Here is a 25,508-nt window from a genome sequence, read left to right as displayed (position 1 = left end):
GAAGGGAAGAAGAGGGCAAAGGTTCATCCGAGTTAAATAATGATTAAATTATTTCTTTATTATTTCATTTTCACATTATTGTAGGCAACGTATACGCCACACCTCGTTGCCACGGTGTTCCTCCTCTACGGGCCCCAATCGGATTATTAATAATGGAGAAGAATAATCCTTTCACAAGGTGCGCTGAGGAAGCATAAAATAATAGCTTTCAGATAACATTAAAACATTTTCCCCCTTTTCGAGCCGCTCGATGCTCGATGGGGATGTTCAGTGCTGTGCGTTTGTTAGTGGGGTTTGCTCTTTCTGTCCGACTTCATGCGACGATGATGATCGTGAAGATGATGATCGTGAAGATGATGACGATATATGAAGCTCTGGCTTCAGCCGGGTTCTGGGCGGCTGGCGTGATGCAAGCGGAATGTACCGATATTGTTCTGTCTGGGTAGGAGTCCGAATACTATCTAAATAACTCTTTCCGGCTTGATTAGCTACGGCTCCGTCGAAACAGATCAACTAAGCCAAATTCATTTTTCCAATGATTGAAAAAATGGTGAGTTTGAATCATGACATCATCGAAAAAATATTACAAAATTTGTCGTAGAGCTTTGGATTTGTAATTATCTATAAAAATTCTTATAATATAATTATGCTAAAAACTATCATTCAATTACTTCCTAGCCCAATTTAGACATTGAAGAAATTATTTTAACTATTTTAATGGCATTACCCATTATCGGTGATGAATATACCTATATACAGGGCGGACTCGATTATATACAGTTTCGGATTTATTTTCACTGTATATAATCGAGTCCTGTATATAATGGAGTCAAAAAAAAAAAATTTCTACCATTTTTTAAGCATATATTTTTCGTTATTTGAATATGAAAGAAGAATTTAATTTTTGAATCATCCCCTTAAAGTCATAAAACACGTTTCTCATATAAAAAATCCGAATTCATTCGGGAGGTGATAGAGGATCACATTTTATGAAAAAAAATCTTCTACGCATATGTTCGAATTTCAACAATGACAGAGTTATAGAACTTTTTGTTTGCTTCGGACCCTGTTGCCTTAAACTGGTGCTACATTGAAAAATACACTACAGAACACGATTCCATTGCTTGCATTACTTCCATCGAAAAGAAGAGAAAATTTAGAACAGGATATAGTTGTGAAACATGTAGATAAGTGGATTTAAGTAACATTTTGGAAGTGAAAAACTTCAAAGTTAGTAATTTTTAGTGTGTAATTTTTATTTTTATCCTAAAAACACATATTGAACTTGATTGTTTCTATAAATTAAATTAAAGCTCTCTAACCGCTCTACATTGTGTTGTTTAACACTCAACTTCTATCTACCGTTCTGAATCATATTTGGGACACTTTGTTCTAATATCTTGAAAGGCTTATACACTGATGATATAGCTGTAAAATTAATATCACAATTGCTTCTTTAGAGTAATCCCTTGGTTTCACTATCATTTCATATGAGAATTACATTTGAATTATAATATAATCGGCAAAAATCTATCAACACTACTCACTATCGTTTGTGTTTGACGTTTACTTATCGTGAGCACGTAAACTTTACCCGTTCATAAATATTTAAACTTCTCCCGTGTTTCATCAGTTCTGATCAAGATGCTAAACTATAGGTGTTTCGTTCTTGACACTTTCATGACAATACCTGAGACGAGTAGCGAGACGAAGCTTTCTGAATTATTTACTTTTCGTTTGGTTGTGTGGTTATGGTTTCATATCAACTCGCTGAGGAAAACAACTGAAGGAAGAAATAAACAAATATATATTCGTGAAAAATAGTGTACTATAGCTGCAATAAGGTATTTATATTATATATTATAACCGCTCCATGTAATGTAATTAAACATACACATACTCTTTACAGATACACAGGTCGAAGGCCACTGATCATTTAACAAGAGCCAAAGGTTGTACCGCTCATGGCAACTCTACACGAGCTGAAGATTGTACCGTCCAGTGACCATTCTACCCTGGATTCCTCGAGTCAAGAGAGACGCACCACGATTGATATGAGGTACAGACTAGGGGGGCGTCGCTGATCAATGGTCAGTTATACTCCAATAGGAAGTATCCCGTGTCGGCCACACATACATAGTACAAGAGACTGCAACATCCCAATTATGAGATCTATGTAATACTAACCTCGAGCCAACCGCGAGTAATCGGTTACATATTACTAACACAGTTGTAAGACAAAAATTGTTAAAATATTGGACTCCCGGCCCCGTCAAGCTACGTGCCTTAATAAAATATATATTTTGGGAAAAAAAAATTATATATTATTCAATATTTTTGGGGGACAGTGAGGATTTGATGAGCTTGTGAATGTGATAAAAGTGCTATAAGTCTAAGAAATCTGTTGTCCAACTCCTCCACAGATAATCGTTCATCTCGCGGTTCTCTATCATGCCAAAATTATATTGTGAATATTTTATTTACTTCAGATGCCGTATTATTGTGCAGTAAAAGGATGTGGAAACAAGGTTCTCATAACGAAAAATAACCCGGACATTGTTTACCACACTTTTCTCCGAGATGGAGATAAAAATCAAAAATCAAATCATATGCTCACGTCATTTCCATAGAAGCAGTTACGATGACCGACATCAAATGCGCCATGAACTTAATGGTACGAGGAAATATAGGATGTTGAATTCCAAAGTTAAACCTTTTTTCTGCCTTATATGTATCAGCCATTCCATGTCTAACCGATATAGTGGTTCTCCGATTTTCGTGGAAAGTGGTAGATTTGTTCTTTATTGTAAAATATTAGACCCGTCTTTTCTTGTTTTTTTTATTAGGGCTGTGTGGTATACGTTGCAAATCGTGAATATTGTCACCGGATTAAGGGGATTGTAGTGATGTAGAACGTTGAACTTTTGACTAGTCTGAAATCGATCCACCGCCGCAACAATAAGAAATTTCTCACCGTGCAATTTTTCGAAATGACTGGTATACTCATCGGCAGTGCGGAAATACTCTCGGCATACAAAGCAGCAGCGCAAAGAGAGGTCCAAATTGTGTTTCAGCATACGTTCCACCGTAGTCACATAACGAATTTCCGATAGAAGTCGATTCGCCGCTACCATCTCTTTAATTTCCTTCAAAACTTTGTCGTTTTGTAAAATTGCATCCAGCATACGCAGGAATTTGTTTTGCTTTTTGGAAGTTAACTCTGAAAAATCAACAAATATAATCATTCTTTAGCGGAATAAATATATCAAACCGACCTACCAGCGTGATTGTTCTGTTCTTGCTGCTCCAGTAGGTTTCGCAACCGCTCCATGTTCAATTTAAAATGATTTGGTCGATTACCATTGGCATGCTGTTGGATTGGCTCATTACGTGTTATCAAATTGTGGTTCATCAGCACCCAGCCCAACTCGTCCATTTTGACACGAGTGTTGCGGCGCAGTTTTATTTTTCGCGTAGTTTCCGTTTGATGATGCCTCCGTCCTTGATCAGATTGTGCCGATAAATTCGTACCACGTACGATTCTATTTCATGCTTTTGCCCTGGTGATAAAACAAAAAAAAATTAACACTCACTTTTAAATGCTCAATAAAACCACATACGAAAAACGCTGCTTGCTTGGAAAGAAAAGCATTGATTGCGCGGCTAGAAGGTAAAATATACTCAAAACATCCTTCTGCACTGTTTTTAATTCGACCGCTGATTGTAGATATCTGAAAAAGTAGAAGCAATTATGAGAAATTGTTATACGAAAAAATCCAGAAAATTACCTGCCTACAGTGAAGCGCGAGCAGCTATTTTGCCTACGAATGCATTTGTCACCAAAAGATATGATTTGCTTTGTAAACAAATTTGTTTTTTCACGAGCAATGGCCGAACAGCAATTTTGACATTGCGGTCCACCTATAGTATAACGCCTTGGTTCTGATCATCGTTAACAGTTTACTGTGATTGCTTGGTAAGTGTTTCGCAGTTGACTGTAAAATATAATCAAGTGTAATAGAATTTTCGTCCAAGAAATTACAAAATGAAGTGTCCGAAATTTGATTTAGTGTCCGAAGTTTGATTCTTATTCTCTTCATTTGAAAATAATTTTATTCGATGACTTTTTTATGTTTTCAATTAAATAGGTACCAAAGTAGAAAGCATAAAAGCATATTGAACTAATTTATTAAAAATACCAACCAAATAATACCTGTGCAAAAAGTTTAGATTTGTTCTCTGTATCATATGCCTTAAGCGTCCGAAATATGATTCAGAACGGTATCTTAATTTCCCTGCAATATCGATATAAACAATTCCTGGTAAAAATTCAAGCAAAATCTTCAAAAATCACCATTGACCCCACTATACATATAAAAGCCACTTAAATTTCACCTTAACGTTGAAAGGTAATATTTGTTCGCGAATAAGTCATATTTGAAAAAAAAAATATTTTTTTTCAAACTTTATATAATCGAGTCCGGCCTGTATCGCCAATCGTGTCCACCCTGCTGTACAGATTTACAGAAAAGTTACACTATATACAATACACAAAATTTTCCTTTCTCTACAACAGCATTTTAAGCGAGCGATTCACACAGCCCACGAAAACGATTCGATGTCGTTCGCTCCCGAAAACACAACACATAGCATAAGTTGTGATAATGTTCGTTCTTATGGCAAGACAACCTTGTCAAATTAACCCGAAAAAGTATCAACATGCTCTCCGCTGTCTAGAGTAACATTGAATTACTAAATGATGATGATGTTGGATTAAAGAGGCTTTAAACTTTTCAGTTCATTCGCCTCTAAAGAATTACTAAAATCGCTAAACACGGTTTTTATACTTGTTGCTCGGGCTCAATTAATCAGCGCTTGCTTCTTTCAGGCGACGAAACTGAGGGAGCGACAATTAGACCAATCAAAACATGAGATTTAGCGCCGCAGAAAAACAAACCAAACGCCTATTTTATTACACGGTATCGTATTAGTATTGAATCAGCAACTGAAAACGACAGATTGCTTAGATAGTATTTATAAAATACTTAGCATTTTTTTGTTGTTCGATAGTGAGTTTCATGAAATATATAATTTTATTCATTGCTCTACATTGTTAGAGAGCGCCAAATCGATTAACGCAAATATCTCTCGTATTTCCAACATGAAATGGCAAAAAGCGTTGAAAAATTGGACAATTTCCACCATGCGACCGATTTTCCGTTATTTAATTTGCACATCAACATTTTCCCGAAAGACGTAATCCTACGTCAACAATGTTAAATCCGCTAGCTAACCAGCGAGGAGGTAGTAGCTGTCCACCGCGCAAATCATTCAATCCGAGAAAATGAGGAAAAATGAGAAAAGTAACATATAAATACAAACTCCGCTGCAAAGCGCTCAGTAATTTTCTAACAATGAAATCCATCTACTAAAAGAAAGAAGAACCCGCATTTTTACACAAAAGTTTCTGCTGTGAATTTGTAATTTCAAGCGTCCAGAAGCACGTTTTCACCGGAGAACCGTTCACGTGTTATGGATTCAATACACACCGTAATGCAATTAGTTCGTGTTCGTTTGAGGAACCTCATAAATTTTCATGCCGAGTGGTGGAGAGTGCTTTTCTATTTTTGCATCACACGCGCACATTTATGTTGTTTCATGCGTTGCTAAAGTCAGATTGAAGGGAGTGTGAATTTGGAAACAAAATATTATCCCATCATTTACAATTCATCAATCATCCAGCTAGCAACTCGATGACAGCAGCGGCTCGATGAAAAGATGGGATGTACCGTGTCGGTTTTCGTTTTTCCAGCGTCCGCATACCGCTTCATTCCCCGTTTTTCGAAAAATTTTGTAGCTCAACTTATTGTCGTTCAAGATAACAAACGGCTTCTATTGTAAACATTTAAAATACTACATTTTTAGAAAAATAGAAAAATAGATGCAAAATCGTACTTTTTTTTGGCTTGGTGGTCACTCACACATATCAATCTGAATGGGAGAGATTTAACCTTTTTTTCTCCCAAAGTTGTTATTGAAATAGTAGGTACATGTATCAAATGAGCTTGGCTCATTCATCTAGAGCCATAATTTAATTTACTCACACGTATAAAAACGTAGCAAGAAACACATAACGTTTCGCATAATGAGGCTTGATTTAGTTGGTGTGGCATATTTTTCCAGGGACAAAAGAGACCACTTCAACAGCAAAAAGCAATAAGGTCTTTCTTTAGTAATCTTTAGTAAACAGAACATTATAAGTCATTATCCACCACTGACCACTTTGCTTCCAAACTTCAATGTAATTTCTATGGCAGTTTAACGCTGGAATTAAACAAAATATCTGCAGTGTGTTTGTGTCCAGAAGATGAGATGCATTACGTCATTGGCAATAGGGATACAATTTTTGATATACAGTGACAGTGAAACTCGAATTCGCACCCCGCCATGCAGATCTTTTTTCACTACTTTTGAAAGTCGAAAACAAGCTTGATATTATTATTGCTATGAGAGCTGTGTTCTTCGGTTGAAAACTGAAGTTATTGTAGTTCTTGTTGTTCTGTGTTGGGTGCGGGATAAAATAATTTATGGAGTATTTCTTTGGAATTTTATGTTTAGAAGCGTTGAAGATTTAAGTTTGCTAAGTGATATTTAATTTTAGAGGCGTTCTAGATGGCGAGCGATCAACAGTACTGAGGCTGACAAATTTTTAAAACAATTGTTGCTTCGCTGCTTCGGAAATGGCGGCGGTCAGTGTGAGTATTTAGTTCCCTTACATTACATCTGCACTATACAGAAATATGAATAGAAGCAACAGAAACAGAAAGAACTTCTGTATTTTCTTCTTTCTTCTTATTCTCGGTCATTTCTCGACTGATCGCAAAGATCTTTGCGTCGATGAAAAATATTAGAAAATATTTCTTTGCACTCATAAGAATAAAGTAAATTACACATATAGAAACAAATCATTGAATGTTTGTAAAATAAAAAGCTCATTTGACAAAAGGTCAAAAATGACAGGTTCGAGGAAAAGATAATAAAAATAACTTTGTTTAAAAAAAAATATTGTCAGTTCTAAGATCAAATGGGTTAAAAAGTACAAAAACCAAATCTGGATACCGTACCACTAACGACATAACACCATGCCTCTTTTTTCGGATCCTTCAACAAGTTCCTGCCATCACTGGAATCGGCAAAAACACTAAAACGTAAATGATGATCTTATGAGATCGTTGCTGATATCTTAGGAACGAATGAAATTTCTATAAAATAGAAAAAGAAAGTAGATCGTTGCTGTTAATCCCCCATCGTTTTATTGAAAATCGTCTTCCTCACGAGTTCATTTGAGGTTCTAAGAGGTTCGTTTGTTTGTTTACATAAAGCTCACAAAAATTGGAGAGAGGGAATGAGTTTTCAAATTCAACCGGTAAATCAGTAACTTTTATTATCCTTAGACTCTTTGCAATGGTAATCAATTCCAACGATTCAATTGTACACCACTTTTTTTGCATTTCAGCTTATCCGTATATAAGAGAGTCTTTACGAAAGTACAGAAAAAGTAATAAAGAGGTGTCAAATCACAATTTACGGATCCCAAAAAAAGAGAGAAAATTCGCTCACCAAACTCGCACTTTCAATTGGTTTATTATTTCGGTGAGTAGCACCGTCTTTTTGAAACCACATATCGGCCAGATAAAAATTCTTGTATGTGGTACAAAAAGTCTGAAATTATCGACAGGATTCCATTCACAGTAATTGACATCACTGCGCTGTGGCTAGAATGGGTTGCTCACTAGGACGATTGTGACAATCATAAAATTGTTTAAGTCTGCGAAACACTGTTCTGATAACGAATTGTGATAATTTAATTCAATAATTTGTAAACATTCTCTGGTGGAAGTCTTTCCATGATGATATGACAGTACAAAACCCAGCAATCACAGCAGTGGAACTCCATACAATTCACTGACTTAAAAGTGTCCACATTTTCATCGCTTGTTTACGTGAAGAATATAATTTTTGCAGGCACACTTGATTTGAGAGTGTATGGATTTCTAGCTGTCTTGACGCAAGGTCTTTAATGAAGAATTCCCTTCTTTAACTATTCAGTGCAATTTTATCAAAATTTTAAAGAGAAATTAAAAAAGAAATGTTTTTTTTCTAACATTTTTTTGAGGTGATTATTAAAAATTCATGATTACCTTTGCTTTATTATTTACCCCCCATTATTTTTTTATTTTCCTGCTTTTCGTTCTTTGACCTATCATTTTGACAATTCAATTTGAAAGGTTTAAAATTGCGACAAGATAGAAATTTGGTGTGAAAGAGCGAATTGTGGAAAATTGTCTAGGCTTTATAATTAAAGTTTTTCTGTAGTATTTAATTGCTGAGTTCGTTTGAATGACCGATTGAATTTGATTCATAGAAGAATAAGAAGAATAAGAAGAAGAAATCTTACTTACTTAATCAGCAAAAGGCCCCAGTGGCATGTGCTGTACACAAAAGTCGTCTCCATTCACATGAATTTTATATTTTTTCCAACTCTTAACTTTCAAACTTATTTCAAGGATCAACATATCATATCTTTCTATTAATCTGCAAACATGCCTAGTAGTAATTTAAAAAAAAACCAAACTCATAAACGCCAAAAAGAGTCTTTGATTGTATATTTTTTATATATTTTGACGTAGAACTACGTCTTTCAGGAAGGGTGCCAAATCAAAGAACAGGTCACGTTTTTATGTTTTTATGAACAGGTCACGTTTTTATGTTATTTTTAAAGTTAACGTTAATAACTATTTTCACTGTGACGAATTCTCATGATTTACATACCAATCGAATCGGAAATTCTCTAAGATTTGTTTGATATGTTATACATTACAATTCGCTAATTTCTAAACGGTTTAAATTTATGAAAACTTCAAGAACGTCCTTTTTTCCCATACATTTGTTCTGCCGAATTCTATGCTAGCCCTAACCGTATTTCGAATACTTATAACTCGAACATTTCTTAACAGATCGGAAAGATGTTTGCATCAATTGATAGGAAATATTTCTATGCGTCTATCACAATTAATAAAATGTTATTTTCATTAGATGAACAATTGAATAACTGTAAAATGTCAAGCGTTATCTAAACACCCTAACTGCCATGTTTTGATTGGCCCGATTTACGGTTTCTCCAACACAGACTTCAAAATCGATGTACCTGTGGAAATCCACTTTCCAAATACACATGCAAGTCGGGGGTATTTTTGTTCCCACCGAGCTGTGTTTCCCTAACACGGACTTCAAAATCAATGTGCCTAGGGGAATCCGCTTTGTCAAACATGCAAGTCGGGGGTATTTGTTGGTGTTGAGTACTTTTTGTGCAATCATTTTAGAGCGAAATGTAAAATACAATGATCGTTTGACAATTCTTCCGTTCACATATTTTGGTAGTCCTAGGCATCATATCAAATGTTAAAGGTCATTCATTTAATTTATAATGTAATTTGAAGAACAATCTATTAAAAAATAACAACAAATGAACAAGTGGATTGCATAATATAATTGCATAGTGCTACGTCGAAAATATGCTGTCGTGTCCTAGACACAACCCTTTACATTTTTTTACAGTTTTACAGTACACATTCGCTTATTGGTGCTTTTTAGTTGGAGTGATTTTTAATTGGCGGTTCGCTAGTTGAAGCACGCGCCAATCGCTGTCATCCGTCATAATTGTATGTCAGTTTTACTGTGTTGTTCCAATGCCATTTTTATCGAAGGGTCTTTGGATGTTACACTCAAAAAATTGAGGCACAGTATTGCAAAAGTTTGATATAGTGGTTTTCAGATTTTCGTGAAAATTGGTAACATATTTTAGTTATGGTAAAACATTGAACCTGTATTATTATTTTTTGAGTGATTCGATTTTTTCGCTTTTCCCAAAAATGAATTCACAAAATCTTTTTTGGAAAAATATCAAACTTGCAAGAAATTTGAATTTTGTTTTCGTAATTATTGATTGTATCCATTTTTTATTGTAATGGTTTCGGGGACCAACGGCGCTATAATTTTCTCTATTTTTTCTTGAAAACTGAGGATTATTTACACATTTACATTTTTTACTCAAAATCAGATGTGTTCATTTTTCTTTTTTGAGTTATAATTTCAACTGAGATGATCGATATATCAAATTAAAGCCAATGAGCTAGATTTTTTTTGGAAAAATACTGCACTTGCGAAAAAAATGAATTTTGTTTTCGTGATTAATAATTGTATCTACTTTCTATAGTTTACATGGTTTCGGGACCAAGGGCGCTATAGTTTTTTATTTTTTTTCTGAGAATTTTAAATTAACACATTAAAAAATCAGAGATGTGTTCTTTTTCGTTCTTGAGTTATGGTTTTTCAAAGTTAACATGTTATCACGATCATCTTACGCGACTAGACTGTATACAGGTATATGCGAATAGAATTCCCCTTTTTTGCTAGTGTGAAATTATTTACTTCAATCATCTATGTCGATTATCTGAATGAACCGATCAAAAGTTATGAATTTTTGAAAAACGTAATTTTTGGAAAAAAGGAGAAAAATTATTGTTTGAACCATCGGTAAAATTTTAAAAATCATAATTTAAAAACGAAAAAGAACACATTTTTGGATATGTTATCTAAAAAATCCTCAACTTTCGAGAAATTTTTTTTAAAAAATATAGCGTCCTAGGACAATGAAAACTATAATACAAATACGATCAATAATTATGAAAACGACATTATTTTTTTGCAAGTGTAGTATTTTTTCAAAAAAGACTAGCTAACTGGCTATTTTGATATGTCGATCATCTGAATCTGTTTAGTAGTTCAAAAGATATGATTTTTTGAAAAAGTTATTTTTGGAAAAAAGGGGAAAAACTTGATTTTTCGAACCACCCTAAAATGGAATGGAATCTAATATTTTGCGATAAGGAACAAAACTACCAATTTACACGAAAATCTGAGAACCACTATATCGGTTTGGTATGCAATATATATATAACACTAAAAAAATTATAGTTTGGTGTTAATTTCCCCGGCAACTAAAAAGCTGATTACTAGAAACTAATTGATGTTAACGTTCCATTACCTCGTAAATTCTAGATACAATACCAACAGAGGGTATTTAAAAAAATAAAAATGGCTTTTTACGGGGTATGTTCGAAACTGAAAAAAAATAAATTTATTCAGAAATCATATGTTTATGTTGTTTTTTAAGCGTACATATATTATTTAGTCATCTAATTATTGTATCATTCAATTTATACCGATGAGAATGCTTTAAAATATTCCAACTGATGCTCTTACCACATTTCAATTTTTTAATCCAATGTCCAGTTTCTATGGCTTCATTCGTAAATTATCATTGGTGGAATACGATCATAAATGTTGTTATGATTATGATTACAATACTTATGGGTTTATTTTGATAATGCAAATATTAACGACACTATACATGAACCGATAAAAATGCATTATAATATTTGTCCACAGTACTTTCAGCGTCTATGTAAGGTACACCGGGGCAAGTTGGAACGATTTTTTCGAAGTTCAACTTGAAAGTTATCTTAAAAAGTCACTAAAACACTAAATTGAAATCTGTTTGCAGCATATACAAGGTATAACAGATGACTTTCAATAAAAAATAGGGATTCACACTGGATGCTTCGAAAAATAAGAATTTTGAAAATGTTCAGTTTTCATATGCATTATTTCCCGTTGTCTCGTAGAGCGGGGTAAGTTGAAACGCGGAATTATCATGAGTTTAATGTGCAGTTTTGCTTCTCGAACTATCTACAACTGATTTATAAAACACTAAATTGAAAGAATTTCATATAAACATTTGGAAAAAAGGGTTTTTGTACACGTGAGATGTGGGGGAGTATTCTAATACACACAAAATGGACACACCATACTAGGAATTAATATACGAAACAATAACCTCAAGAATACTGTTTTAGACGGTCATGTCAGAGTAGTGTCACTCGAAACGGCCGCAATATTCAAATATTACGTAAAGTACTCAAAAAGGGAGGAGGGGATGGCTTGTCGAAAATTGTTTAGGAATAAATCCTACTAAATCTAAATATTTTTATGCAAATGACGATTTGTTTCATGTTGTGTAGGGAAGAAGGAGTATAGAATAGTAAAAAATTGCGTTACGTAGTATTTGAGCGACCCCTAGTTGCAAAACTAACAAATTTTACTGGTATTATTTCTGTGTGTTCAGAAATTATGTAGATCATACTGAGGGACGAAATATAAATGATTCATATTTTTTAAATTTATTATCATTCATGCATACAGCAATCATCGACAAATAACGTCCGGCATCTGCAGTAGTGTTTTAAAAATAGTTGATTTTCACTGGTTTCAACTTACCCCAGGGTCGGAAAAAACATGGGGTGAGTTCAAATGCTCAGAGCTGTAAGGAAAAAGATTTTTCAGTTTAGTTTTCAAAACCACTACACTTGATTATCCCTATTTGATTACCTGACGTGCGATTCTGGCGGTATTTTTGAAAAATCAGTGTTTTGGGACCGATTCAGTCAGCATGCAAAAATGTTTGTTTTGATTTCACGGATCAAGTAAGAGTAAACAAAGGCGCGGATTGCGTTAATGTATTCCAATATTCTGGTAATGGCTGTCATAAGGTGGGCTGAAAGGTATTGTTTACTTTATATATTTTTATCGCGTCAATCCATCATTCCTAGTGGAAGTTATAATTTCCGTTTTAACTTACCCCGAATTTCAACATGCCCCGGTGTACCTTATATATTTTATTCAATTTTCAGTGCGTAATTTCTATCCCATTCGCCGTGTTTATCATGATTATGCTAACATTAATAACATTATATATGAACCTTCCATCTTCTATATGACGTCTCCCACCGTTTTAGAGACATCTTAACATTATGTTCAATTTTTAGAGCGTAAACCATCTGTCAATTTTTTCACTGTTTACATTTTTTTGCCACAAATCGTTGCCACTTTTTTCTCTCATGTTCCACTTCTCTTCTCTGCAGCAATTCTTACTTTGACACATGTCACGAACCAAGCAAGAGATGTCACAAATAAAAATTTCAAAAATGATCCTCAAAAAAATCACCCTTTAGATTCAAAACACTGTGCGTCGTTCCAATTAATTCACAATGCTCCAATCGAGTTAATCGTTAAAATCATTCCAATTTGCTTTGAAAACCCCGCCATTGGGTGATCTTTAATTTCACTTGTAAAATTGAGCCGAAACGACTAGGAGAAATAGAGAAACAAAAAGAAGGCCGGCGAAACGATCCGATTGACTCTAGTTCCGTAGCAACCATTTTCTTTCCGAGCCGACCATGTGATTTCCTTTAGGAGATTAACAACTATGACGGCTGCGGTGATGATGATGATGAGCGGGCACACTGGTGATGGAACTTTGTAATTAATTTCGAAACTGAATCACCACTGAATCGTCCACCGTGGGGCGGCTCACGGTAGTGAACCAATTGTGGCATCCAATTACGGAGCCATGATGCGCGGAATCGCAACGTTGCGCCCAGTGAGCGGTAAGTTAATTGTGCGTGCGCATTTCACGTATTACACACAAACGGAAGCGGCCGCAGCGGTGGCGGTGGCGGCGGCTTAAGCAACTCGAAGACTACATCAAACGTAACGCATGTTTTTTTTTTGGGATTTGAGAAGCGTTGCTGCTAAGAGGTGTTGGGCGGCCACCAGCAAACCACGCTCCATTGTTCCGCCCTAATGAATGAGCATGTCTTATTGAAAAATTAGCGGATAATCTAAAATTGCTCTCGCAGTGTTAGTAATGGAATGGAAACTTATTTGTGCTCGCATTGGGTTCCTCCAATTTATCATAATGTAACTGCAAACAAAAAGTGGTTTCTGGTCGGCGGACCCGAAGCTAACGGTGTTAATTGAACTCTGTGTTCGCGATTTATCTTTTGGATTGTTTCGCCGGAACAAAAAACACAGGAAATAGATTGGTAACATAGGAAGCTTTATTAGCGATGTATCGCTGTGTAAATTGAATCGAAAAATAATGCTGACGTAGACAGCGGTTTATTTCGATTTGATTTAGGTGGAAATGATTATATAGGTTCATAGAACGAACAAAAATTTCACCGGTTCATTCCGAAATTGACAGACAATGTTCAGTTGTTAATCTATCCATGATGAGATGACAAATCAAACTAACACAAAACAAATGTCAGTTGAAGATGCACATATCAAACATATTTGAATGCATCGTCATATCATGTAGTAGTTAATAAATCAAATTCCTCATCTCAACAACAGAATGCAGTTGAAATTTTGGTATACAATAGAAGCTCGTTTTTCGTTACACGCGGTGACCTTGCCCGACCATTCCGAGGTTAATCGGGGTTCTACTGTACTGCCAAAATTTCAACCGCGTGAAAAGTCCACTTAAAATGAAAGGAATATAAATTAATTTTCAGAACTCTTCTTTCTCGATAATTCTGGTAACAGAAACATGTTGGGATGAAAGCGTTAGAAGTAAGGAAGTCTTCGGAAATTATTTTAATGTCTTCAGAGATGTCTTCACAAATCTCATTAAAAAATCGGGAGGTGGCGTCCTCATTGTTATTAATTCATTAATAAATTCAGAACATATTCCAACAACAGAATTCGACGAGTTTGAGCGAGTGTGCTGCCGTTCTACACATAGTTGTCCTATGTTTTTGACTTTTTGACGGTTTTCACTGTTCTTCATAAAACGACGTTTTTATGCCTTATCTTCCAGAAAACCACAAAAAACATATTGCTTGTTCGCAGCTTTTCAAAAAACAACATCAAGCTCAATTGTCCCATGTTGATATTCTAGGCACAACTGTCGCACCATGAATTTTTTGTGGATCCATAATAAACAAATCGGTTCACGACGAAGAATTGTATATCATTGTATGAAGAATTTCAGCGGGGCTAATGCACTCATTTTTGGTTTGGAAGAACAAACTAATTCACAAAAAAATTAAGAAAAAAAAGTTTAACAGAACACGTGTACACCTTATTAGCGAATTCCTAATAACAATGAGATTTACATTCTGCGAAGGTGTTGCAGATCAATCCCTTCTTCATAAAACTATGTTTCTATACACAATCTTTCTGAAAAACACCAAAAAACTTATTGTTTGTTTCCAGTATTTCAATAAACAATATCAAGTTCAATTGTCCCATTGTCCATTCTAGGCATAACTGTCCCACCATATATTTTGAAACCATAGTCAAGCTTGATTGATTCAAGTGAGGGGAACTCTTCACATTCCATTAAACTATAGTTTACTGCTTATAAAAAATCCGGTGTATTGCCAATCTGCATCTCAATTCAGCTTCTGGTAGACAAATATGCTAAAAAACTTTGCTTTTTTTGCTTTTTTCTCAGTTGTTGATTTTTAAACATGGGACAACTGTGCGTAGAACGGCAGTGTGGCTCTAATCACTTATTGTGGGAGAGATACATATATTTGCATCTGTTTACTTCCCCCTTGATCACTCTTAAATTAGTTGCGTGTTGTGATGTTGCTGAAGTTATTATATTTTATTTTGCACTAGAATCAAAAATCCACATATACGGAGATTTCAAACAACGTAATGTGGGTTTTATCACTGATATTGATAATGAATTTATCTTGCTTCCAGTTGATGATAATAAGACTCTGCAATTTATTGTTGAAAAAAATATTCGGTCTTGAATTTAATCAAACAATGTTTATGATCGACAGAAACGCTTCTTGGACTTCTTGTTGACAAATATGATCGAAGATTTCTGTGTGACTAAATCATTAACTCCACTATGAAAAAATGATGCTTTCCACACAGCTATCGAATACTCTATATTTGAAGATAACATCCAAAAACCATTTGATTATGAATTTAAGGAAGTCTCTTATTACACTAGAGCAATTAGGTTTAAGCTAAACTATATCAATTGGCAGGGTTTATTAAGAAGTGGGGAAAACTGTGACATTTTTTTACTCTATAATCAATGAAATTATAAAGGAGAAGATACCAACAACACAAAAAAAGAAACATAAATACAAATTATCCGGTTTGGTCGAATCAAAACATAAAAAATCTCAAAAATACAACAAAAACATAAGACACATAAAATTTATAAGAAGTACAAATCTGGCGCTAATCTCAAAAATTATCTGAACATTTGCGAACAGCTCAACTCAACTGTTGAAGATGCCGTTGAAGATTGCAACTCAACAACAGAGTCCAACATAAAGCATAATCCAAAAAGTTTCTTCAATTACACAAAAACAAAATTAAAAAGCAATGATTTTTCATCACACATGCACCTTGACGAAATCGTGGGGAATGACCCAGAAGATATTTGCAACATATGTAATATTTGCAACATTCTTGCAAGATTGAGATTAGGATTAGTACACCCATACCCCGCTATTCGGCCGCTCTTTATTCGGCTTTCCGTTGAACAAGCTTGGAACCGATCCGATAGAGTTTGTATGAATTTGTATTGTAATAATGGATTTGTTATACGGCTTTTTTCTTAGCGGCCCAGGAACGTATCTAGGCCGTAAAGCGAGGTATGGGTGTAGTGATTTTTTCAAGATAACATGAGAAAATTGTTGCTAGAAAAACTGTTTTCCTGTAAAAGTGCCCACCTTTTGATGTATGAGTGACTTGTTGGAAATTGTAATGTCCTTCACATATTTTTTTTGAGAATTTTAAAAAAATAATAGAATTACTGGTAAGTTTCGTTTTTTTTTTCAAAAATTAATGCTTTATTCTGCAAAAATGGTTACAAATTTAATGTTCAATGTATTGTCTATCGCTTCAAGGCAATTCAAGAATACCTTTGCGTAAATAATCGGCTGGTTTGTCGGCTAACCACGAATCGATCAAATTTTTGACTTCATCAAAATTGAAGAAGTGCTGGTCAACCAGGCCATGTGACATCGATCGAAAAAGGTAGTAATCGGGCGGAGCGATCTCTGGAGAATTCGGCGTGTGGGATAGGGCCTCCCATTTCAACATTTCCAAGTATGTTTTGACCGGATTCGCGACAAGCGGCCGAGCATTGTCGTGCTGCAAAATAACTTTATCGTGTCTTTGCTCGTATTGTGGCCGTTTTTCCTTCAGTGCACGGCTCAAACGCATCAATTGTCGTCGGTAGAGGTCCCCCGTAATAGTTTCATTCGGTTTTAGCAGCTCATAGTACACCACACCCAGCTGGTCCCACCAAATAGACAGCATAATTTTCTTGCCGTGAATATTCCGCGCGACCGTCGATGCCGATGCATGGCCGGGGTATCCATACATTGCCCGACGTGTAGGGTTGTCGAAATGAAACCACTTTTCATTGACAGTAACAATTCGATGCAAAAACCCCTTTCTTTTATGCCGTTGGAGCAGTTGTTCGCACGTGAAAAAACACCGTTCGACATCTCGTGGCTTCAATTCATACGAAACCCGATGTCCTATCTTTCGGATCATTCCCATTGCTTTTCAACCATCGGATATGGTTTGTTGAGCTACTTCAAGTGTATCTGCAATTTTTTGTTGCGTTTGTGACGGATCTTTATCGAGTAAAGCCTCCAATTCATCATCTTCAAACTTTTTTGGCGGCCAGAAACGCTCATCATCTTTCAAGTTAAAATTACCACTTTTAAACCGTGCAAACTACGTCCGACACGTTCGCTCAGTCGGAGCATGGTCACCATAAACTTTCACCAAATGACTTTACGCAATTTTTCTTAATATTGAAGTAGTGAAGTAACACTCCCCGTAAAAACACTCTCGTTGGTACGAAATTCGACATATTCGAAGTGGCAAAAAACTATGTTGTTTACGCTTCAACTTCTTGACATATACTGAAAAAGATGCGCAAAGACAGTAGCTTTCCAACGAATGTCTGGAAATTTGATCCACTGGAATAATAATCATGTTACGCTAGCTGTTGTAAAACCGAAGAATCTTATCGGTACACCTAATACATTTTTGAGAAAAATGAATTTCCAGTATAATTTTTCTTTAAACAAATTTTGGTATTTTTTTAAATAAAAATTTAAACAATTTCATACATTTCATCCTTTGACCAGAATGTTGTAGATATTCTAGGTTTTTAGTTATTTTTTAAAAAGTAGTTTAATTTTTTTTCGAATATTTCAAGTATGCCAAGTTGCTTAAATGACCAATGTCTTTACACCCACAACGTTTCACTGCAACCTGTCATGCCAACTCGAGCATGACGAGCATGAAATCCGTCCATCATTCCTCCTTAAACTTAAATGAAAAAAGGGATAAAAGTCAAGCTATTGAAATGGTTCGAATCATATTCGTCTGACGGTATGCTGATAGTAAGATTCAATGGAAAAATTATTTGTTACATCGTTAGTTTCTCAAGGCTCTCATTTAGGACCACTTTTATTAATTTTTTTATTTTTATAGAAACTTTGCCTAATTTGGCATTCGCCTCTGATTCATTTTATTTATTAATGTTCGCATGTTTCTTAAAAAGTGATAAGGCACTTATCTACGCAGATGATATGAAACTGTGTATGGAAATAAAGAATGAAGAAGACTCTCAAACATTCAAAAATGAAGCTCATATCTTTTAAACTTGCTGCACTAAGAGTTGTTCACAGCTGAACGATAGAAAAGGTAAATTGATGTTTGATCTTTTACAAGGGGCTGTCCACATACCACGTGGACAACTTTAGGGGGGGTAGAGGTTACGAAAATGTCCACGCTTGTCCACGGTAAGGGGGAAGGGGGTTTAGATAATATACACGTGGACACACAAACTATTTTTTAAAATAAAACATTCATGTTCATAGTCAAAATTGAATGACATCTGTGTTGTGTTTAAAATATTTTTGAGTACTCCGGATTCATTAATAAAAAGACTGAGCTGCCTAAGAGTGCTGACCGGTCAAGCATCCATGTTTTTTCATATGGTTAGACTTCTTCCCTGAAATGTATATTCTGAAAGAAACGCACATGAACTGGGATCGGTCGATTTATTCCGATCGGTAATAGAGGACCATGAATTTCGTCAGGATAAAAACACCCAAACACACAGGGAATGTTGGATTTTTTGTAGTATTCAAAATCGCGAATTAAGTGCGAGTTTCGATTCAGTTTTCGCTCTTGATGACAAAACTGCTTATAAAACTACCAAGGTTTTCCAAAAATTGAAACGAACAACAAATTCTTCCATGGGTGCACGGGCGGTATTTCCGAAGATGTGTTTCTTGCAGTGCAGTTTTTCTTTATTGATATCTGGTAATTTTTGTATTACGCTTCTATTGGGTTGTCTGGAAAGTCCATGACAACCAAACCGAGACACTTATCAATCCTCGATACGCGACACATTAATGGATTCGCTACAGATGTCTTAAACCTCCGTTCAGGAGCACCTGGTGAAGCATGAGTACGCTACAAAGTATAGACTAGATATTAACCCATATTCCCGATCGGATTTGATATATCGTTTTCTGAACGAGATAAACTTTTGCATTCTGCAATCAAAGGTTGCAACATTTGCACAACCCGATAGGATTTGACTCGATCAGATGAAAGAATGCAACATTGTGCTAATTTCGAATCTGAACGGATTCCGGAATAAGGGTTTATTTCATCGAAAAATATTTGAAGGAACGTATCTCAATCTTCGATTCGTTTCATAAACACAACGAAAATACATATAAAACCCACGATCCAGAACGCTTCTAGAATGCTTCTAAAACTCCACCAGCCTTACTCCCCACATGTTAAGATCCCTGTAAGAACTTCAACCAACTTTGCCCAGTTTTTGAGAAGAAGTTCTGAGAGAATGGAATTCTTAAGTTGCTTGAAGGATGTTGAAATATTGTGGAACAAAACGGTGCATCTATAATCGAATAGATGTATGTCTATAAAAATAATAAAATGCTTTTGATTTCTTCCTCAGAATCGGCACGAATTTTTCCGGACAATACTTAGCATGATTTAATAATTAAGGGTTTGTGTGGCATATAGAGTAAAAGTGCAAATAGAACTTAATTCAGAACTTGTCCCCCGTTGCTATCGTGTGAGCAAACAGCGGCAGAACGGACAATGTCTTAACACACACATCGAGCCGAACTCGTCCTCGCGCACACACACTCTCGTGAGCGACTTTCCTCCACATCTCCTCATTTCTTGGATCAACGCTCGAGAAGGTGAGTTGCACAGGGTTATACTGCCGTTCTACGCATAGTTGTCCTATATTACTTTTTGATCATTTTCACTTTTCTTCCAAAAATGTAAAAACATCGCATAATCTTCCAGAAAAACACAAAAAAAGTTATTGTTTGTCCCCAGCTCTAAAAAAACAACATTTTGCTCAATTGTCCCTAATTGTTCTCAAAGTCCCATGTTGATATTCTAAGCATAACTGTCCCACCATGTATTTTTTTGTAGATCCATAATAAATGAATCGGTTCAAGTACAAGAATTTTATGTCACGCTTTCAGCAAGGCTAATGCACTTATTTCTGGTTCGGATGAACGAACTAATTCTCAATCAAATAGAAGAAAGTTTAACAGAACACGTGTACACCTTGTTAGCGAATGCCTAATAACAATGAGATTTATATTCTGCAAAGGTGTAGCAGATCACTCCCTTCTTCATAAAACGATGTTTTTATGCATATTCTTTCGGAAAAACACAAAAAAAAACTAATTCTTTGTTACCAATATTTTAAAAACAACATCAAGTTCAATTGTCTCATGTTGATATTCTAAGCATAACTGTCCCATCATGAATTTTAAGCCCGTAATTAAGTTTGATTGATTCAAGTGAAGAGATCTTGTGAAATTGCATTAAACAATAGTTTACTAGATATAAAAAACTCGATGTATTGCTAAATTGAATTGCGTAAAGCTTCTGGTAGACAAATATGCTAGTAAACTTTGATTGCGTTCTCTCAGTTGCTGATTTTGGAACATGGGACAACTAAGCGTAGAACGGTAGTATACGTCAACGTAATTATCGATCACGATGGCATTGCAAGTGTTTTGTTTTGACTGGGTTTATTCTAGCCGCTAGGCACTACCGAACCTGTAAAAGGGAAAGTCATTGATGCTTAGACGAGAAAATATTTTGCGAACCGCGATCACGAATGTACAATATCGACATCTAGTCGCGACACCCGTGTTTTGAGACAAAATAGTTTCTATTATACAGGGTTTTCCAACTTTAAATTCCGAAAGTAAATTGCAATAAAACACACTTAGAATTCGAATTTCGATGAAACTTTTATTTCAAATTGAAGTTTGGTTTATGCCATTATGTATGAAATACAACATCATTCAAATGTCCACCTAGGGCTTCCTCGCACACCTTGATCCGGAACAGGTAATTTTCGATTACTTTTCGGCACATATGGGGCGGTAACTCGGTCATAACTTCTCGAATGTTGTCTTTCAAATGTTCAAGAGTTTGCGGAGAGTTGGCATAGACACGGTCTTTCGCATAACCCCACAAAAAAAAAGTCTAGCGGGTTCAAATCGCATGATCTGGACGGCCAATTGGCATCACCAAAACGCGAAATTATGCGTCCCTCAAATTTCGTTCGCAATATGGCCATGTTCGGTCGTGTTGTGTGGCACGTGGCGCCGTCCTGCTGAAACCACATGTCATCCGTATCCATATCTTCAATTTGTGGCAAAAAAAATCGGTTAACATGCGGCCATAGCGCTCACCATTCACAGTTACCGTCTCGCCGTCCTCATTTTCAAAGAAATACGGCCCGATGACTCCACCAGACCATAATGCGCACCAAACAGTGAATCTTTGCGGATGCAATGACCTCTCAACAATCACGTGTGGATTTTCTGAGCCTCATATACGGAAATTTTGGGTGTTCACATACCCAAACCGGGTATTTCGAGCCACCGAGCTCGAAATGTGTCTCATCGCTGAAGAAAATTTGATGCGAAAATTCAGCATTTTGCTGCTGTTGTTCGTTCACCCAATCGACGTATGCCCGACGCATTCCATGGTCACCACGCTCTAATTTTTGTACCAGTTGGACTTTATATGGATGTAGGTGCAAGTCCAAATGCAAAATTCGCCACAATGATGTGTTTGACAAGCCCAATTGCTGAGCACGCCGTGGCATCGAAACATTCGGGTCATCCTCCACACTGGCAGCAACAGCAGCAATATTTTCGGCCGAACGCACATTACGATGATGCACAGGTTTCACAATATCCGCTACGGATCCAGTTTGTTCGAATTTACGCACTACATTAGCAATTGTGTGCTCTGTAGGCCGTCCATGACGACCAAAATCCGTCCGTAAAGCTCGAAAAACAATTGCCGGTTTTTCATCATTTTTATAGTATAATTTAACAAAATTAACACGTTGTGCGATGCTAAAACGATCCATATTGTAAAATGGCAGACATTCAACTAACGATAAGACGCTTTGGTTGGCAGCTATGTCAAACGGTTGTCAGCGCAGGGCTGTATACTTTCGGAAGCCCGAAATGGAAAACCCTGTATTAGCAGACTCAAATCCAAAAATTTCTCAAATTTGGATGAAAATTTTGACTTGGTGTTATTTGAGTGCTTGAAACACCTAGTCCTGATCCCGACTTATCTAATTTAACATTCCCGCTAAAATTGATCATTATAATATAAAATAGCCAACCATGAATAGAAAGTAGAAACAAATGTAAAATGGAATTTAAGCTGAAAAAATGAATTTTCTTGAGTTTTTTCAAAAACTGAAGGAATGTCCACGTGGACAACAAGGGGAGGAGTGTAAGGAATGTCCACGCTTGTCCATGGAGGGGGGGGGTTTCTAAAATCATGCTTTTTCTGTCCACGTAGTATGTGGACAACCTCCAAGAAGAAGAACACCATTAAATAATGGTATTGAGCTAGGAAATCAACCCATAAACGTATGTCAACGAGCAAGAGACTCAGGTGTAGTCTTAGCGGATAATTTGTTAAGCTTTATTAAACATTTTAGTTACCATTTCCAGAATCCGTACACAATAAAAACAGTGTACGTTACATACGTCAGGTCAATTCTCGAATATTGTGGTATTGTATGGTCCACCTACTTTACTTCACACGGAGACAGAATTTTTTTTATCCCATTTATTTATTTATTAGGCTCATTAGCATTTTAGCTGTAACAGAGCCGGGTTTTAATCGTGTACATGTACATATGTTTATGTTTCTATAAATTTTAAATTACACTGTAGTAGTAGCCATTTAGGCGTTAGGTTTTCTGTTCCATTACATTACGGTACATTACACAGTAGTAGCCATTTAGGCGTAAGAGTATTCTTTCTGTTCTTCCATTGTTCAGCAAGACCGGACAGCGGAGACAGTTGATATTGATCATTGTTGGGTTATTTATAGAACAGCAGCCCGATGTTTCTTGCAGAGCAGAGCACTTGTATGGATGAATCGAACTTTGTTCCACCGTGGATCGATCTCCATCACTGATGATGGTCGCGTGGACGTAGTTATTCTATAACAACACAATTGAGGGTCCTGAGCTTGAACTCACGATCGATCGTTTAGTAAGCGAACGCGTAACCTAGTGGCTACGAAGACCCCCGAGACAGAATTGACAAAAAAAAATTTGGCCAGATTCTCCTCCACCGTTTGACCAGTTGCTTCGATCTACCGGCTTAAAGAGCGGCAGGGAGAGCATGTTGTAAATAACAGATAGGCTATATCTGGCGGACACGAGGTGCCTCAGGATGTTCAGCTCCTTCGCTGTGGAGTGAAGTTGACAGTATGAAAAAATCATCAAGTTGCTTGACAGTGCAAGGCTGCGAATCAACAGCCTTGTATCATTTTTGTTGTAGGCTTAATAAACGTAAAATTTAAGGAAAATTTGTTCCATTAAATTATCTTTTGTAGTTTTTTTTTAATCGCAAACCGAAAGTAGTCCATTTAGCACTAGAATCAACGAAAAATGGATTGAAATTTTCGAGCTTTCCATTCGATAATTTGAAGAAAATTATAGAATTTAAATCGTGTTTGCCAGCTCAAATGCTCTGACTGAGCGAGTGATTTTCAGGCGTGAACAAAATCTAAACCGCCGAAAAATCACACTTGAGTTCCGATACTTAGAAAAAAATAATAAGGATCAGGTTTAATTGCAATGACACATGTTAAGAGTTTCAAGTATAAATTAGACTCGCTAAACTATGATGTTCACATAACGTATATACATAACGTTTTGTTTTTTGTGTCCCGCGTTAGACCTCTGACCATCTGGTCACTTTATATTAAGTATTAATAATTTATTGATCTACGTAGATTGACGATTAATAAATAAAAGTGTTGTTAACTTGAAGTCCTACATCCCAATAAAACATTCATTATATGCGATAAGATTCACATCCTCAACTCAAACATGGAATCTGCACAACCCTACACGAGCCAGACATAATGTGCTTCTAAATGAACTTCGCGAATAAAGTGCAGGTGTTTGTTAGCTCATTTGTATGATTTGCCGGAATAATACACAAGCCGTTACTTATCAGTAAATGCGGAACAGACCACTCTTAATGGCTATGTTTATTACTAGGAGTGCACTTTTCGCTATGATTGTTAAATGAGTTGTGGACTTTCGGTTTTCAATTTACCCGGAAATTTTCCCTTTTTCTACCTTGTAGATTACAAGGAGCGTTCCGGAACAAACTGAATTCTATGAGAATAACAACATGGCATTATTACTTCAATTGGAATTGTTTTTACCGTTTATCTTTCGAACCAGCTACAATTTTTTTTATTCATAAAATCTTCCTTGATAATAAAGCGATTAGTATGGTTAATCCACAGCATTTTTTGCAATTATTGAAAATGTAACTGACCACCAACTTAATCACTACCGAATCAGTTGTTTTTAAGAGTGGTCAACTTGGCCTATATCAACTTGGTATAAAGATTTCAAGGGAATTTTCTGAATCTGCTGAACTCATTCACTATGTTACTTCGAAGCCCTATGTGTACAACTATGAAACAAGAAGATTGATTCACTATAGAATATTTTAACGCCCCGTAAATCATGCACGAAGCGAGATTTTTATTAACAGGTATCGTCCTGAAAGTCAAGGTTATCCCCTTTTGTTTCATAGTCGCATAACAAGAGCAATTCAGTCTCCTCTGATGACCCTGGGATCTGTTTTTCGCAAGGGCACACATTCCCAGTGCAATCCTCGGGCGTGCAATCCACTTCGTGTCGCCATCGTAAATCGGAAAAACATTTTTGGACAGTAGCAGCTTCGATAGTTCGCTTTCTTTTTCCCAGTCCATAAAGCAATAAACATGCATAATAGCTTTACTGCGCATAATGGTCTACCGTTCAGAGGAAAAAAGACATGAAAACGGGAACGAGATGCAAAAAAATTAAATCTCAGTATGGATGGGAAAGAGTCGAAAAACTAGCGAAACTCTTAGGTAAAAATGTTTTTCCTTAACTTCAATCGTCAATCGTTTGC

At 35.9% G+C, this 25,508-nt stretch overlaps 1 protein-coding gene across 1 annotated transcript; it reads right to left on the bottom strand.

Annotated features, from left to right (window-relative positions):
• Positions 1-2,765: 2,765 nt before the first annotated feature.
• LOC129777458 (uncharacterized) lies at positions 2,766-3,922 on the bottom strand. Its single transcript, XM_055783727.1, has 4 exons — positions 3,789-3,922; positions 3,621-3,731; positions 3,280-3,560; positions 2,766-3,220 (listed from the first exon to the last, which is right to left on the bottom strand). The coding sequence occupies exons 3-4, from the start codon at positions 3,434-3,436 to the stop codon at positions 2,802-2,804; spliced, it is 576 nt and encodes a 191-aa protein (XP_055639702.1). The 5' UTR covers positions 3,437-3,560; positions 3,621-3,731; positions 3,789-3,922; the 3' UTR covers positions 2,766-2,801.
• Positions 3,923-25,508: the final 21,586 nt, after the last annotated feature.

Source organism: Toxorhynchites rutilus, chromosome 3 (assembly GCF_029784135.1).
Source record: "Toxorhynchites rutilus septentrionalis strain SRP chromosome 3, ASM2978413v1, whole genome shotgun sequence".
Taxonomy (NCBI): Eukaryota; Metazoa; Arthropoda; class Insecta; order Diptera; family Culicidae; genus Toxorhynchites; species Toxorhynchites rutilus.
Note: the sequence above shows the minus strand (reverse complement) of the source record. Positions and strands in the feature narration are given on the sequence as shown.